The sequence below is a fragment of the Dreissena polymorpha genome, chromosome 4, assembly GCF_020536995.1.
Source record: "Dreissena polymorpha isolate Duluth1 chromosome 4, UMN_Dpol_1.0, whole genome shotgun sequence".
Lineage (NCBI taxonomy): Eukaryota > Metazoa > Mollusca > Bivalvia > Myida > Dreissenidae > Dreissena > Dreissena polymorpha.
This window is the reverse complement of record NC_068358.1, coordinates 122,890,103-122,906,670: the sequence shown is the minus strand read 5'-3', so window position 1 is coordinate 122,906,670 and position 16,568 is coordinate 122,890,103. Positions and strand designations below refer to the sequence as shown.

The 16,568-nt window shown below is 32.8% G+C and overlaps 1 protein-coding gene across 16 annotated transcripts in view; it reads left to right on the top strand.

The window, feature by feature from the left end:
- Positions 1–16,568, top strand: part of LOC127880227 (uncharacterized) — a 119,805-nt gene that overhangs the window by 18,011 nt on the left and 85,226 nt on the right. For 6 of the 16 annotated variants that reach the window (XR_008049478.1, XR_008049479.1, XR_008049471.1 and 3 more), the window contains exons 2-3: positions 12,298–12,648; positions 13,329–13,449. Coding sequence is in view for 3 of the 16 variants with exons in the window: in XM_052427522.1 (XP_052283482.1) it covers positions 5,419–6,351 (933 nt within the window). In the remaining 13 variants the exon portion in view is untranslated. Of the gene's footprint in view, positions 1–2,931; positions 3,350–5,379; positions 6,649–11,793; positions 11,878–12,297; positions 12,649–13,328; positions 13,450–16,568 lie in introns of those variants that run through there. The other 10 variants (XR_008049476.1, XR_008049469.1, XR_008049474.1 and 7 more) reach the window with 6 other exon arrangements.

The window sequence follows — 16,568 nt, the reverse complement described above, 5'->3', positions numbered from 1 at the left end:
GGATGATCAATTAATTATATATATTTTAAACTTAAATGGGAAGGTATGTAAAGTCAGAAGGTTGAATAAAGTTCATATGGATCCCGTGTATGACATACTCTCTCAAATAGTTTGAAATGACCCACCCACCAAATAAAGGTTGAAAAAACATGAATGTCATATATGTTTACAATTTTACAAAACATTTTGAACCTCATATATGAGGCTCATACTAATTCTAAAAAATGGGCGCTGCCCGATATCATACTTCTCAATGCAATAAGACATTTTACTTCAGAGTTAACTTGAATCAAATATCAACATGTATTAACACGAGTATCGCGAATATAAACCTGCTGGATTCTCGTAAGTTCTAAGCTAGGTTTCTTTACATCTTTATTGCTGTAAGAATTACAATATCACTTAACATGTTCAACGTACTTAGATATTGTATCGAAGGCATTAGGCATGTTATTCAAATCTAGCGAGGAATACGCCACAGTTCAAAAGTATATTTGGTAACAATGTATATTCAGAAGAAGTTAAATTTCGGAAGACGTAAAGCAGCATAAAACTTTAATATAATTGTCATTTACTCATCCGAAGATCTGTGTTGGGGTTTGTAATAGTTATGTCCCTTATCAAATTTATAATGTATTCAACAGTTCAATACTGTTAAACTATTGGGTTATTAATTTTAAACTTTGAACATACTTTCTCTTTTTCATCACCTACCAGATTAGATAATGAATCGCGAATTACTTTGCTGGTTTTAAAATTACTTATGCAATTGATTCTGAGGGAATAGTGATGTATTACAAAGCCGTTGTATTTCCAAACTGCTTAGGTTATTTCACTTGCAAAACGAGATACAGCTGTTTAATAATCTCCAGCAACAGGTATTACTGTCCTTATGACTCAATTTTGTGACGATATAGTGTAATTTTTAAACTACATTGCGTATTTTTCTTGAAACTTTGCATATATTGTTAAATTTAATTGCGAAACCAGTTTTGTATTTGAATAAACATATGTCTTTGTAAACTTTTCAATATCACCAACTTTTCACTCTTTCCTGGAATATTTCGAATCAATACGATTTTTATAAGTATATGATAACTGACCTTATGGTAATGGTGTTTATAGTAGCGGTGATGATGGTGTTACACTTAGTAGTACTTCTATTAGTTTGAATAAGTTACTGTTATGAATGGTACAGTTATTATTGTTATCTAGTTTAAAAAAATAAAGTGAGTGTTTTGTTTTTCTTTTATATGCATTATCATTATTATTATAACAAGGTATTCGTATAAATAATTGTACAAAAAGAATAAATGTTAACGATTTTGTTGCATGAAACAATATGTTTAATGCAACAGGAATTAAATGTATACTTTCTACAGTATTTCAAATAGAATTTTAATAAACTTTGGTGCTCTAGGTTATCGACGGTAAAAATCATAATACGAAACCTATTTATATCCCCAAAACGTGTGTGCAATTTCATCAAAAGAATACGGCTAATACAAGTTAGTGTATGTGTAAGTTGAATTGTATTTCATTATGTGTTTTCTTTAGGTCAGTATGTAATAACAATTACGTTTCTATTGCATCGTCACTCACAAGTGTAAAGACAACTTGTCATATAGACAATAATTTACCTAAAACGGCAAAACCACATGCGCAGCAAGGCAACACAACGCTATTTAATCTGTAAATTTCAGACGAAACATTCCTTGTGGATGGGTAAAGCAAATATTCTAGGTGTCTGATAAAAGCGCCTCTGTGTTAAAACGAGTTTAGTTTGACCCGGAGTTTCATGTTTGGTATCATTTTTATCAAAACTTGCCTTCTGTGATAACGATCAAGCAACCCGCCATATCATTCTTAAATTAGATAAATTCAATATTGTTGTCATCCTTATACAGTTTTTATAAATGTCTTGGACTATTGAGATGTGTAGGTGGGTAGGTGGGTATGAAAATATTTTGCAATTACGGACCATTTTAACCAAATTTACAATCGCCATCCAGATGAAAATCAGACTGCTCGAGAAACAGGCAAAGTTTTAGCATTTGTTTGTCATTTACAGAGAACATTGCATTCAAGAAGAAAGTCGATGGTCAGATTAACAAGCATTGTGCAAGCCATCTGGCAGAAAAAGCATAACACAATCGTGTCATCCTTAAAGCAATTACATACATTAATTTCTTCGGATAATGTTTGATATAATAAAAGATATAAATTCAGAATAAAGTGTATTACTAATACAGGTGTATGGCAAGCGGTTCGACGCATAATCCCAAGAAACTAGGGTTTTCATGAGAACCTAGGTTCTCGTGAGAACTATGGTTCCAAAATGAAATCTTAGGTTCTCCTGAAAACTTTGGATATCCTAGAGAACGACGCGAAAAGCTGTCAAGAGTCTAAGTTCTTGTGAAAACCTTGGATATCAAACGAGAACTTTGGTTCCCAACATTAGAACCTAGGTTCTCATGAAAAACCTAGTTTTTAATGGGAACCTCAGTTCTATGTGTCTATGTGCGTCGTCTCGCCGAGAACTAAGGTTTTCAAATGAGAACCTATGTTCTCATGAAAAACGTAGTTTCTCATGAGAACCTAGGTTCTCGAGCGTAAACTAAGGTTTTCAAATGAATGCTTGTTTGAGCACAAAGAATATTTGTATAGATGTATATATAATTATTTTCTGTATGCACTGGATAAAACGTGTTTAGACTATTTTAAATATACATGCACATAACGCTAATGAGTAATTTATACACTTTAAACTATAATGAGCAACACGTGATATTTGTCTACGAACACAGCTGTTATATGACTCGCAAGCTAAGTGAGCATTGCATCCAGGATTTACTTAAAATCAGTTTTAATGGTCGAAAAAAACAACCCAATACACCATAGCGTCACTTCTACACTCGTTGTTTAAGCCTGCCTTCAGTGTAAAACTATAATTGCATTCAGGCTTGCGAAGGGCTATTCTTTTTTTTCTTCTCTATTATTATTCGTTTGTGATCGTATCTCGCAAGCCAATCGTCAGGATCTTTCTTAAGCGTCGGCAGGTGTTTATGGAGACCTGGATTTTCTCCATGTTAATGATGGCGGTCTTCCTGTTCTGGTAAAAAAGTAGTATTTGCTTCGCGATTCCCAACGTGGATTGTGAGAATCAGCCTAGCTCAACTGATAACACTGTTTAAACACTTTTCAAATAACTGATTAGCATTGCAATATTATCAGTAAGGGGTTTATCTTGCTGTTGCACTCAATTTGCCACACGCAATATGTGGTACGATACATGCGATTGTGTCTTATTACACAACTTGAAAGAATAATTCTGGATTTCTGATTTTTGGTATGTTTATTTATGTTATTTTATTAAAAAAACATTGTATTTTTATTCGTTTTATGAAGAAGGCACACTCAGTGTTATGATCAATTCTGACATATTAATCGAACGCGGATCACGTAGTTCACGTTTTTATCGATATGTTATCGAGATGTTTATTTTGATATCAAATCAACAATTTTGATATTTGAACTTAAGAAATTTAATTGCAAGCAGTGTGTCAAATACAAATACCGACACATAAATAAATGGCTAACACAAACAAGAGATGTGTTTGTCAGAAACACAATGCCCACCATCTGCGCCGCTTTGCTACATGTTTTTTTTACCTTTGACCTTGAAGGATGAGCTTGACCTTTCACCACTCAAAATGTGCAGATCCACGAGATACACATGCATTCATAAATATCAAGTTGCTATGTGAAGGGTCATAGAAGTTATGAGCATTTTTCGAAACCTTAACGCGAAACCTAAACGCAAAGTGTGACGGAAGGACAGACGGACAGACAGACGGACAGACGGACGGACGGTCCGATCACTATATGCCCTCCTTCGGGGGCATAAAAATACGCAGCAACATAATGTATATGATAATGGCGTTATTAGACAAGATTATCCAGGGCTGAATTGTTAGACATTTTTGGAATGAGGAGTAAATTAATAAGTGTATAAGTTAATTTCATACAGTAAATATAAATTTATACTGTTTTGTAATTGATGTGTAACCTTTGAAAAATGTTAAGCGATGAATAAAAAAACTATTCATCGCTCATCTTTCACAATAAAACAAGAAAACACAGTCGTTTCTTATTGACATATGATATTTTAATACACAATTCTATAACTTTAATTCGATGAACGCACATATGTGTGAACTAAAATTTGTTCGAAAAAAACAACTGACAATTGTTTGTGAAGGGTATTTTACTGTTATTTTTGTATCTATAACTCACATATAATAACCATTAATCTGTTAGAACCTAATAGCATAAGCTTACACCTTCTGATTTTAAAAGTGTTTTATTTGAAGGGACTTGTTTAGAGATGTTCTTATTACCAAAAAGTTGATTTAAAAGGTTTACTAAAAAATCTGTATCTATAATGTTAGCAAAGTCCTCACTTATTCTAATAGAAATGAAACAACTTTGAATAAAAAATATTCTTTATCTCAGACTTAAAACACTAACCTTAGGTAGATTAAGCTGCACACTGTGAGGATCATATCTGGTGTAATAACCGTAGACGTATTTTTCAAAATGATACATAGTTTTGGGGCGAATCCAGGATTTCTGGTTGGGGGTGGGGCGGGCGGGACATGGAATGATTTGCTGGGGTTCTACCCTGGTGGGTGCAGGGAAGCTCCACGATTTAAGTTATTTTGGAGGCTTTGACAACTACCTCTAAAGCCTAATGTACTTTCATCAAAGTACTTTCTTATAATGCCAAAAAGTGAATAGTTAATACGTAATACTGATGGATATAGCCGGAAGAAAAGCTGTTGTGTACAAAAAAGATGATAAATGAGTTTAAATAGGTGATTTAAATCTAGTTAAGTGTGAAACATCAAATGAATGGACTTTACTTTGGCGATTTTAGGGGGGGGGGGCGTACGCCGCGTCCGCCTCCTTTGATCCGCCTATGCTAAGTCTATAAACGAGTTGTATTTTGATCCAATTTCCAATTATGATTATTTAATCAGATGTCTTTTCTCCTGATTAGACATAATGCATACATTCTTTTTTTCTTTAAATCTATAACGATTATTTTGAAAATCTTAATTTTATCAAACTTAAACATGATGCGATAAAGTTGGTGATATAATTATTCGGATTTTTTTTTACCAGTGATCGATTGTACATGTAGGTAAATAATATGTGATTCAGTTTAAGCGACTAAAGCAGATTTCATACCAGTCAAATCGATCATGATCGCAATTTCGTGAAGTGCAGACAATTTTTAAATGGTGCATACGAAATATTGAATCTTTTTTTTCAATTTGTAGCGTTAAAGCTTATCGCAACATTGATCAATTTCAGGTGGACCTGGATTATAAACGATCGAGCATCGCATACAATATGACGAGAAGAGGCCCCATTGTTTTTATACTTACCGCCCTCTCGTTTTTGGCCGTTTTCTTCTTTATTTACTACAATTACGTATCCAACTTAAATAATGAATTTAAACGTAAACTATCAAATGACAACAATGGCATAAAATTATGTTTGTTGCTGAAAGAAAAAAATCCGTCAATCAAACAATGCAATGGATCATTACCTGGAATCCCACGAGATGGGCAGAGTATTGATAGCTCATCTGTTTTCAGGGCGAAACTTAACCAAATTGAGTATGAGGCACAGATGGGTGTTATCAGACAATTTCAAACGGTCTGTGAGACAAACAATTTATCATATTTCTTCTACGGGGGTTCACTGATTGGCTCGTATCGGCATTTCGGGATGGTGCCATGGGACGATGACATCGATATTCTATTGAATGTCAGCGACAAACAGAAGCTCAGAGACAGCGTTCGTGGTTCGACGGAATATACGCTGCTGGAGTTCAAAGAAAATCTCTGGAAGTTTTTTAAAACCAACCGCAGTAAGTCGCTTGAAACTAATAAAAATTACATGTGGCCATTTATTGATGTACTTTTTTACGGAGACGACGGGAAGAATTTAACGCTCCTCTGGGACAATGTTGTACCATATCCGACCTTTTATAAAACCGACGTTCTGCCATTGTGGTACATGCCTTTTGAAACGCTCGTCGTGCCTGTTCCGAGAAAGCCGGAAATAGTGGTAAAAATCGTGCACGGGGATATCAGTTTGTGCGTCTCCGGTTTTTGGAATCACAAAAACGAAGAGCCGCTGTTGAAGGAACTGACGAAACCGTGTACGGCGTTGTACTCAATATACCCGTTCGTACATCGGACTCAGTATAATGACCTCATTAACGAAGAGCTTCGAATTGGCAATCAAATACATATGACGATTGTAAGAACAGCGTAAAAGACTGTTTACGTACACGAATGCACGTCTTAATAGATTTATTACTCAATTCCTTCACTTGTGTACTTGTGAGCATGCATATACTCGGGTTTAAATCACCAAGGCGGTGATCACAACCGTAATATTGTTTATGTTCAATGTTATGTTGTAAGCATTCTATAAGTATTTTTTCAACTTGTCTGAAGTAAAAAAAAAAACTAAAGTATGTTGACACGTTTTTTTCTCTTGATAATATATCTGTTTCATTATTCCGATATTGTATAGAGCAAATATGGACAAATAAATTTAGTGCTGTAATTTGGAACACTATTCGTATGATACCAACATTTGGAAGATGGTTAATTTACCTTATGAAACAGCTGCCGTTTCTGTTTCGAACACACATACTAGTACATACACGTTGTCAACATTTTAAGATTTATTGTTAAAAATACTTTAATTGAATGAGATTTCAAACCATTGTTTATAATCGAATGTTTTTGGTTAGTATTTTCTGGATCAGTTTATTTAAATATGGTATAATTAAGTGGAAATCATTGTCGGATATTTATTATCTCATACATAAAATGGACAAAACCCCTTCTTGCATCACTGAAATATCTTGAATAAATATATCTTTAAATGAAATCGCAAAGAATTTTATCTTAAAACGTGCGTCAGAAAATGTTATCTTTCAAACTGGTGAGATAAAATATTTGTAAGGTGTGAATGTCTTGCGGATTTTCGATATATCTAGCAAACCAGTGATTGAAATATCACAGGAAAATAATCTGAACGTCAGATAATCATATTCGGATTGTGTTAGGTGTTTTACATTTTATCAAAGCGATTAAGCTTATGACTTAATAATGTATTGAATTTAATAAAAATCATACTTCAAAAACGCGAAAAAATTGTATAAGTTTATTATGTGTTTCTTATGAATTTTTGTAAACATAGATGTAACTTAGATCCCTAAATTATATCGTATAGAATGCATGACGCAATATAATATTTGCAGATGGCTGATATGTTAAGTCCAAAGTCTTTTAATCAGATGCGACAATTGTCGTTTTCCTTCCTTTTATAAAAGTTGTTTTGCTGCTTATAGTATTGTCATCTTTCTCCATGTGACGAAATCTATTAATGTATGAAAGTTTAGGACAGCAATAAAAAAAAGCCAAACATGTTTACAGGTCCGTAAAAAATATTGTCATTATCAATATAATAACTGTTCAATTACTGTTTTTTTTATTGACTTTATTTCAAAAATAGTTTGAAAACAGTTTGAAGGGTGGCGCCTAAAGGATAGAACCTTTAATTAAAATCTGAATGCATTCCAGTGTTTTATCAATTAAGTAATGAAGTAAAAGTTCTTGTTTAATGTTGTTCACCGTTCCTTTGTGGAGATGACGTAACTGCTTCTTTATGTTCAAGCATCCTTAAACGTTATACCTGAACACTCATGTCTTGGAAAACTGACAAGGAACCTTCGATTATCAACAACAAATGGCTTTATAATGTCTGTTTTTGAATGAAAACTACTCACTGTCAATGAACGCCAATCAAATTGTATACGTTTTGAATTGATGATAGTTTGCAAACCAAATCGGTTAAGTTAAAGCTTTTTAGGTTGATTTTATTATTTCGAATACCGTGGAAATTTACAGACAAATCTGCGTTTGAACCGCGAAGGTTCTGCGTTAAGAAGGTGAACAGAATTCGATGAATTGTGATTGTTCGATGAGTTATTAGACAATCTCTTTTTGTAACAAAAAATACCTTTAAAAATAAATAAACTCACATTTTTACATTAGACAATTCTTGGTTTGACTTGTACGAGTTGACATCATGGCGATTTCATCTCATACAGATTCCGTACGTTTTAAAAATCACTTAAGTACTCAATTTCGTGTTTGATTTCACAATGAGTGTCTTAGGTTGAGCAAAAACACACCAAAGAATTTAACCGAACATTTGAAACACATTGCCGACTAATTGCGAACTAATCTCAAACCAACAAGCCGTATGTTCGACTACGCAAAGTCCAGTATTATATCAAAAGCCGACCAATGTCCAACAAATCGACGATCGGTACCCGACAACTATTACAAGGCATTTCTTTCAGGTCGAAGCTCTCAATGGTCGGATAGTTTTCTTTTAGCCTTACTTACGGATGCCGAAACGAAAGTGTTATCTTAAATTAGAGTGGATTGTGCATACAAACGTTTTCATCCGAATTACATCATTTAACTCATGGCGCTATAAAAAATATTTTGCATACCGAAAATTTCAGCCATTCTTTCATATGATCAATTAACGTCATTACGACGCGGACTTTGCGTGTGATTGTTTACTTCAATAGAAGTTAGTCCCACGTACTGCGTGTACATGTGCAGGTACCAATAAGTAGTATCCAAGAAATTCACGACATCATAAACACAATTCCAGTTGTAACAACGAGTACTTATACTCAACCTGTGTTTTCGATTATTTCCTGGCCTGTTCCACTACCGTTGAAAAAATGAAATCGTTGTATTTATCAGTTTGTATATTTGATATTTTATTGACTAAAAATGATAGGTAAAACATTTAATTGTGTTTGTACAAAAGACCTAATGAATTATTTTATATCACTGTATATTGGGCTTAAATAGGTTCTGATGAATCTAGATCAATCTATCTATAGGTCAGACGGTGCAGACAATCCTCTTGATATGTTTTATTAAATGAAACAAATGTGATTACAACTTAAGTGGTTCTAGATATAAAAAGGCCTACTTCGATAGTTTTTTTAATGCAATAACGCAATATAGTCTTAAATTTTTAATAATGCAATAATAAACGTAGAATAAAGAATAACTGTTTATTCATTTGGTTTCAATATATTTATTAAGAAATGTGTTTATAGCATCAGTTACAAACATTTTTAGTTTATAGGAATGGAACGTTAGCTAAGCTATTGGGTTGCTTTCCTCGGTTATACATTTACAAATATACTGACGGTCATTGTATTTTAAACACTAAACAATCAATCATAATTCGGGGTTGAACAAGTGTGTGAGTATAATTGGAATCAAAGTTGTTTTAAAAATGTTGAATTAGTATAGTAAGTCAAAAATATTGATGTCATTATAATCAAAGAAAATACTTGTAACAAATGTTGAAACAAAGGGAACCGATAGTTATACCATTCTGAACCTTCGATGAAAATATGGATTGCATCAAACACAGCAAAATTATATATAAGGGAAAGATTATCATCAGATTATCCATACAGAAATGTGCGGCGTGATATATCAGTGTATTGTTCTATAGTTCTCACTCAAGTTAATCATAAAGTTGCATGTAAGGGACAGACCAGTAAAAAGTGAAAAGTGTCTTCTATATTTCCGTATTGACAAAGTTGCGATGAAACCAGATTTCTATCATATGCATGTTTGTTAAAAGAACAACTGTTACAGTTAATTCTAAGACGTGTGTGCCGTACGTGCTGTCTTTGCGTGACATAATAAAACAATGAATTACTACGAGGTGTGTAAAAGTCAAGTGCCTGTTTGTTCATTTAACATCGCATATGAATGCAAAATGTTCACATTTAGCAATTCGTGATGTGTGTTTATTCTTTCAAAGCTGATACTTTTAATAACAGTTTAAAGAAGTTTTTGTTGAGTTCAGGGTCTCTATAACCATGGCAAGATTTACTAATACAATGCTTATAATCGTTGTTTATGGCCTGTCGATTTTTGTGTTGTTGATTTAACTGAAATGCTTTTTATATTTGTTATAAACAGCGGTCATTATTTCAGTACCAACAGACTAGCGCATCTCTTTCAGATCTACAATATGAGTATTGAAACGTAAAAACGACACTAAGGAATCATGAAAAATAACAATGCGCGAGCCTTTAAATACGTACTCAATTACTTTTACAAAAAACGAAATTAAATACAGATCAGGATTTCAGTTGGATTGATCACATATGAACGGCAAAGCATTGATTATTAAAACTGAATAAAAGGCTAGAAAAATGTCACATTGAGAACATATTTTAACTCATTTATATGAAGACAAAAAAAATGAATCACAACAATCTAATACCAATGAAGTTTTAATGTGTCCCAACATTCGGATTAAAAACTTTGTTTTGGATAAAAGATTAAGATGGTATTATGCAAATGAAAACTAGACTAGGGCTATTGTGTTTGAACGATTAGTTAAAATATTTAAAATCTTAAAGGAAATGGATATATTTTTAACAAAAATTCGTTTCTAGCTAACATAAGCGGAAGGCTTACATACCAATTCATCCAACTCTTGTCGTGTTAAAAAGATATGTACCGTGTAATTCATAGATCATTAAATGTGTCCAAAGATGCAACAATTTCAAAACGCCCACCACCTTTCACTAAGCTCTCAGTGGACACGATATGTATCGATCATAGAAGTGCAATGGAACAAAAGCCTATAAAGTGTGCTCGAAACCTGAAGCGCACCAATATTGCATTAACGTAGTTTATTTTCACTGAGGCATATTTGCAACAACGCAAACTATGCAAACAGGCGTACTTTTTGTTGATCTAGCCAAGTTGTTTCGATCACAAGAATTCCCTAAGTCTTGTCTGCTATTCTTTTATTAATGGCTAATGATCAATTGCCTATAAAGCACGGGCCACCACACAATTTACAACATTAAAACATATCCTAATTTTACATCTTTGGTCTCTGACTTGAATTATCACAATTGAGCATTTACAATTTAAAGCAGTCTAACCGAAATCTGAACATCAAACTTTTCCCTTGAAGATTATTTTTACAAATGAGGACATTTTTTACAACATAGACATTACAAAACGATTACAAAAACAAAAACGGCCTATTACTTGGGTCCCCGATTGCGATTGCGCAATTCACTTTAAACCACATTGAGGTTTAGCAAAATATTCAAAGCCTGAACGCAGACCCAGGTAATCGAAATAACACGCATAAATATAATCGAAAAATACAAAAATTATAAAGCAATAAAGGTGAAAATAAAAACGTTTAAATTGCATTTTAATTACTTAATGGTGTAATATTCACTAGAGCAATATAAAAACAAACGTCTGCAATTGACAGGATTTCAGAACCTACATTCATCTTTATACAGGAAGAAGTAGTATACGATGGTGAAAAAATACCTGATAAGTGATAACACATATTGGATGTATATTTACATATATTCATATTCATATATGAATAATCAAAAGCAATGCGCTGCAAATTGAACTATCTGTTTATTTAATTAAACGGTTAGCTATTGGTGAAATATGGATATTCATTCAAAAAATAAAAACATGCAATTTTTGTGAAATAAAGAACAAAAATATAAGTAAATTATACAAGTGTATTTCTCTCATAGTTTATGTATCGGTATTGATTAACGTCAGCGAAATAATATAGTTCAACCTTGTTCTTTTTCAGATTCTAATGAGTATGACAACACGCTTGCTGATATATAAAATCCTGCGGGAAAATGTTATACGTCTTTTTAATGAAACATTCAAAGTAGGCTTTGCTTATTATTTATCTTCAATTTATACATCTAAGGGTTTTATAGTCCATATCATTGTGTGTAGCAATGTGCGTTTGTTGGCGTAGTTTTTGTGAGTGTTTAACAACTAGCCATATGATTGGAAGAAAGACTTTACCATGGCTTGAAGTTTGGATGCAGTTGAATTAAATACAGAACATAGAAATATAATAGTGCTTTTCGTACATCTACTTATTCTTGTTATAAATTAGCTTATTTAATATTGATAAAAGAGTACCAATAAATTCAACACATGGGTCAGTACCCGATTAAACATTTGTTTGCACAAACGTTTTATCCAAGTCCGAGACTACTTAATAACTACCAGACAAATACACAATTATTTACATTAAATGGAATAACAACAAAAAACAATGTCCGTGAATTTATTCCAGTCCGACTAGTATCTTACCCGTATGTCGATGAAAAGACTAGTTCAATCAGAATGACGTCAACGTCAGTGCGTATTACGGAGATGATTGTGGAGATGATCAACCCGACAACACTGAACATTGATTGGTGTCCCGTGCTAAAAGGCGACAGTCTACGAGGTTATAAAATCCGTTATGCAATGAAGGACATATCGTCTTATAATGAAATATTTGTAACGCCGGGCATATCTAACTATACACTAAGTGGCCTAAGACAAAATACAGAATACGTAATTAGTGTAAATTCTGTAGACGAAAACGAGGTCATCATTCGAAACTGCGGCTTCGGGATACATAAAACGGATGTACTAGAAGGTAATCATGTAACATTCAGTGTCTAATATATATGTTAGATACGTGTACAATTGTTATTTGAAATAAACGGAAGTGTATAGGTTCGTGGTTATCTTGGCTAAAATAGAAGGCACTAGCGGTTATGTATATATAGTGTTCGTTTTGATGAGTGATATCAAAAATTAATGATGTATTGTAACAGCACAACTCCGTATGCGTAACGCAAATTGAAAACATATTGTCAAATAAGCAGGGATTTATCAGATAATCTAATTTAATTTCATCTTAAATAAAAAAGATGCTTATATGCTATTGTAAACAAGTCAGGAAATAAATCGTTAAGAATATATATGTGACACGCAATTTTATTAGATTAATGTTATTTACACGTGTAGAACGAGCTACACCGATAAATAATGGATAATGTATCCATTCAATTATAATATTTAATCTCATTTAGTTAAATCTGTTTATACGATTTAAATCCAGTATACGTATCCAATGCAATTTGCGTATTCATGCGGTATTGTTCGCAATATTCTTTTATGTCAACTACCTTCTCTGATATTTTTTTTATATTTTTTTTACAAAAGAAATAAATTTTACCACGAGTTTGTATAGGATTTGATGGAAACTAATAAAATTATTATCTTTAAACTTTCCACTAAATCTATGATTGCATTGAATTATTCTGGTTTCAGACGAGAGCCGGCGACGTCACGAGTCCCCATATGTCACTGCTATAGCGGCCGTTCTTTTGCTGTTGCTAGCTTTGGTGGTTCCAATAACATTTCTTTTTGTGCGCAAATGTGAACCTTGTATTATTTTATTGCACCTTTTGACAGATTCATGATATATTTTAATTTTCAAAATTATTTGTCACATATTCTAAAATACAACAGATATTAATAACTTAACGCAGGTATAATTGTGCACGAATAGAAGTAGTCTAGAATATGAGCAGCCGAATGTTTATGTTGTCACACATTTGAAGCGTATTAGTTTTCTTCGAGCCCTAATGGGTGCCCATTTCGTTGAAAGTGCATGATCTGTTTCGATGAAATTGTTTAATTTTGAAGTCCTTTAATGTGGTAGTAAAATATGTATTAAAAAAAAGTGTCTGAACAGGTTTCTCTTTAAAATCCGTGTTGTATAAGTACTAATACTACTGGTAGTATTAGTTTTAACATATTTATTAAAGCGCGATTGCATCTATATCCAAAACGCAAAAAGCTGTTTGAATGCTATTGAGTCCTTTAGAAATTGGGAGATCTTCAAAACTCTTCAATTGTGGGAATATAATTCCTTTCCTCCCAGTCGACAGGCGGACATCATATCGACTACGCCACAGCGACAAAGGACTACGCCACAGCGACAAAGTATTATAATTATAGCTACAACTTAATGAAATGCCTAAGTGTTTTAAATTAGATATTGCCTTATTCTCATAGCTTGCTAACGTAATTAGAATTTAAGTGAATGAAGTTGGGGGAACTTCTGGCATAGTGGTGGGGATTCAAGTCTGTTCTATATCAGTTTTGCGTTTAATAAAGTGTTTTAAGATATAGGTTTGATGAATTCCGTTAAAAAGTGTTCTTACTTTACATGATTTTCATATTTTTGTATTTTTCGACTCTGCGTGTTAAACTTATATTTTCTTGCATGTTTATGAAACTATAGAGGTCCATGAAGGTGCATAAATAAATAAATATAAATAAATAAATATATATATATTTCGACAAACTTATGTATAAATATATATATATATATATATATATATATATATATATATATATATATATATATATATATATATATTTATTCATAAGTTTGTCGAAGTGCTGACAACTAATAATCAATTGATAAATAATACTTTATGCACGTTTCAATAAAAAAAATTCACATCGATAGCAAATTAAAATTGTTAGTTAAAAAAAAGAAAATAATTGCACCGTTTTAGAGCTAATTCTTAGGGCATGGGTTCTGTTAGCATAATTGTGCCAGCTAAGTCAGCCCGAAACGTTCAAAGGCCGATGTCCGTTTTTGGTTTGCGGGCTGACTGAGTGGCAAAGTGCCGTTGCACCCTAGTAGGGAAGAGCTGGCTCCCATACGAACAGTGAACTCTAGCTGCGGGCACTATTATATAAGCACGTTTAAATTGCATTTGGTAATAACCCCTTAATGACGACCTGAGAGGTTGATATAAATTATAAAAAGCAACAATTTATGTAAAGTGTAATAGTGTATGTTAAGTGTATGCTTAAATAAAAAAATATTAGAAAGATAGTTTTCAACATAAATTGTATTTAATCAATATTTTTTGTTTGTTTTAAATCATGTTGGTATATCAAATAACAGTGATCCCTCTAATTATGTAAGTGACAAACCAACGTCCAGTTTTCATGTTCATATACATCAGAGACTTGACACCATGCGGTCAACCAGTGTGCCCAACAGACGGACAGATGAAATCGCCATGATGGATAAGCCATGAGAGTAAACCCCTTATTCGTGATGATTCTTATCATTTACTTTTCCTATTCTGTGTTTGTGTGTGTTTGAGTGTTCCTTTTGCATTTGCAATTATGTTATGTATACAATATTGTTGTTTTTCATATTTACTAGATATCATTTTGAGTCATTAAATATGTGATAATTCATATGTATTCATGTGCCAGAAATAAAGAGGCATAAAATTTGGAATAATTCAAATTGGTATTTTTAAATAAAACAAGGGACATGGGGAATGTACTTTGTAACAAGTGATATAAAGTATTATCAACACAGAAAATGAAATGTCAGCCGAGGCGTAAGCAAAGTTGAGCGTTTTCCATATGATTAGCTTACTATACGATTCTCAAACAGTTAAACCAAATTTACAGCATTTTTATCGATGTGACGTAAACAATACAGAAACTACGAAAACCTTCGTAAAAAAATAGAACGTTTATGTAAAAAGTTAAAATACAAACAAAGGCAAAATCCCAGTAAACGTTATTTCTGTGACTCAATAAATAAAACACGTATCCATTGCTTACCGCAGCACTTGCGAAAGAGGTCGTACCTCGGACGTTTCTTATAAACTCTACTGAGGTCCCTTATTATAACCGAAACTGACAAAACACTTTGTTAAAATTAGTTTTGGTTAAAATGAAAAAGAAACTAGGAATACGTTAAAAAAGTAGGTACTTTAAGAGTTAACTTCAATAAAAATATGTTTAACATATTGTATGTATCGTTCGTGGTTGAATGTCATCACACTCAGCACCTGTCAATACAAAAAACATGTATCAGGGGAATTACAAAGTATTATGCGTTTTCGACAAAGCATCAATTATCCCGCAAGAAGTATCGGTTATTTGAAAGTCATAAACATGTGATTGGTCGTTTTGAAGTATAACCGGCTTAAATAGATTCCATATGATTAATATCGATAGTTGACAAAATATTATCAAACCATTCGCGAAGCGATATTTTTCATATCACTATGATACTAGTTCTAAGTAATATTTAGATCGAAGCCATGTGTTTATGAAACGCTCTAAAATTAATTTCCTACGAACCGACACCTGGTGTCGTTAGACATATTTTTAGAACTGTGAACTTCTCTAGTCACATAGGGTATCATGTCCATTTGAACTAAGTATGCGTTATTTAGGTTTCGTAATTTGTCTTATTCGTAATGAACAGTTCTTTGCATTGCATTGAGCTGGCTTGGTCCTCGCTTTATTACTCTTTAAACTATAGACAATTGGAAAAAATATATATGTCACGAATCCTAAGATTATTTGTATGGAACTGTTAAACTTTTATTTCGACAGAGCATCGTTGTTAAACTGACTTTCTGAATTCATGTGAAAAGCAGAATTTTGTGTATACCCTTGATTAAGCAGCTTTAATAATACATATTAGTCCAACAGACAACAGACTTAGTCGTAAAA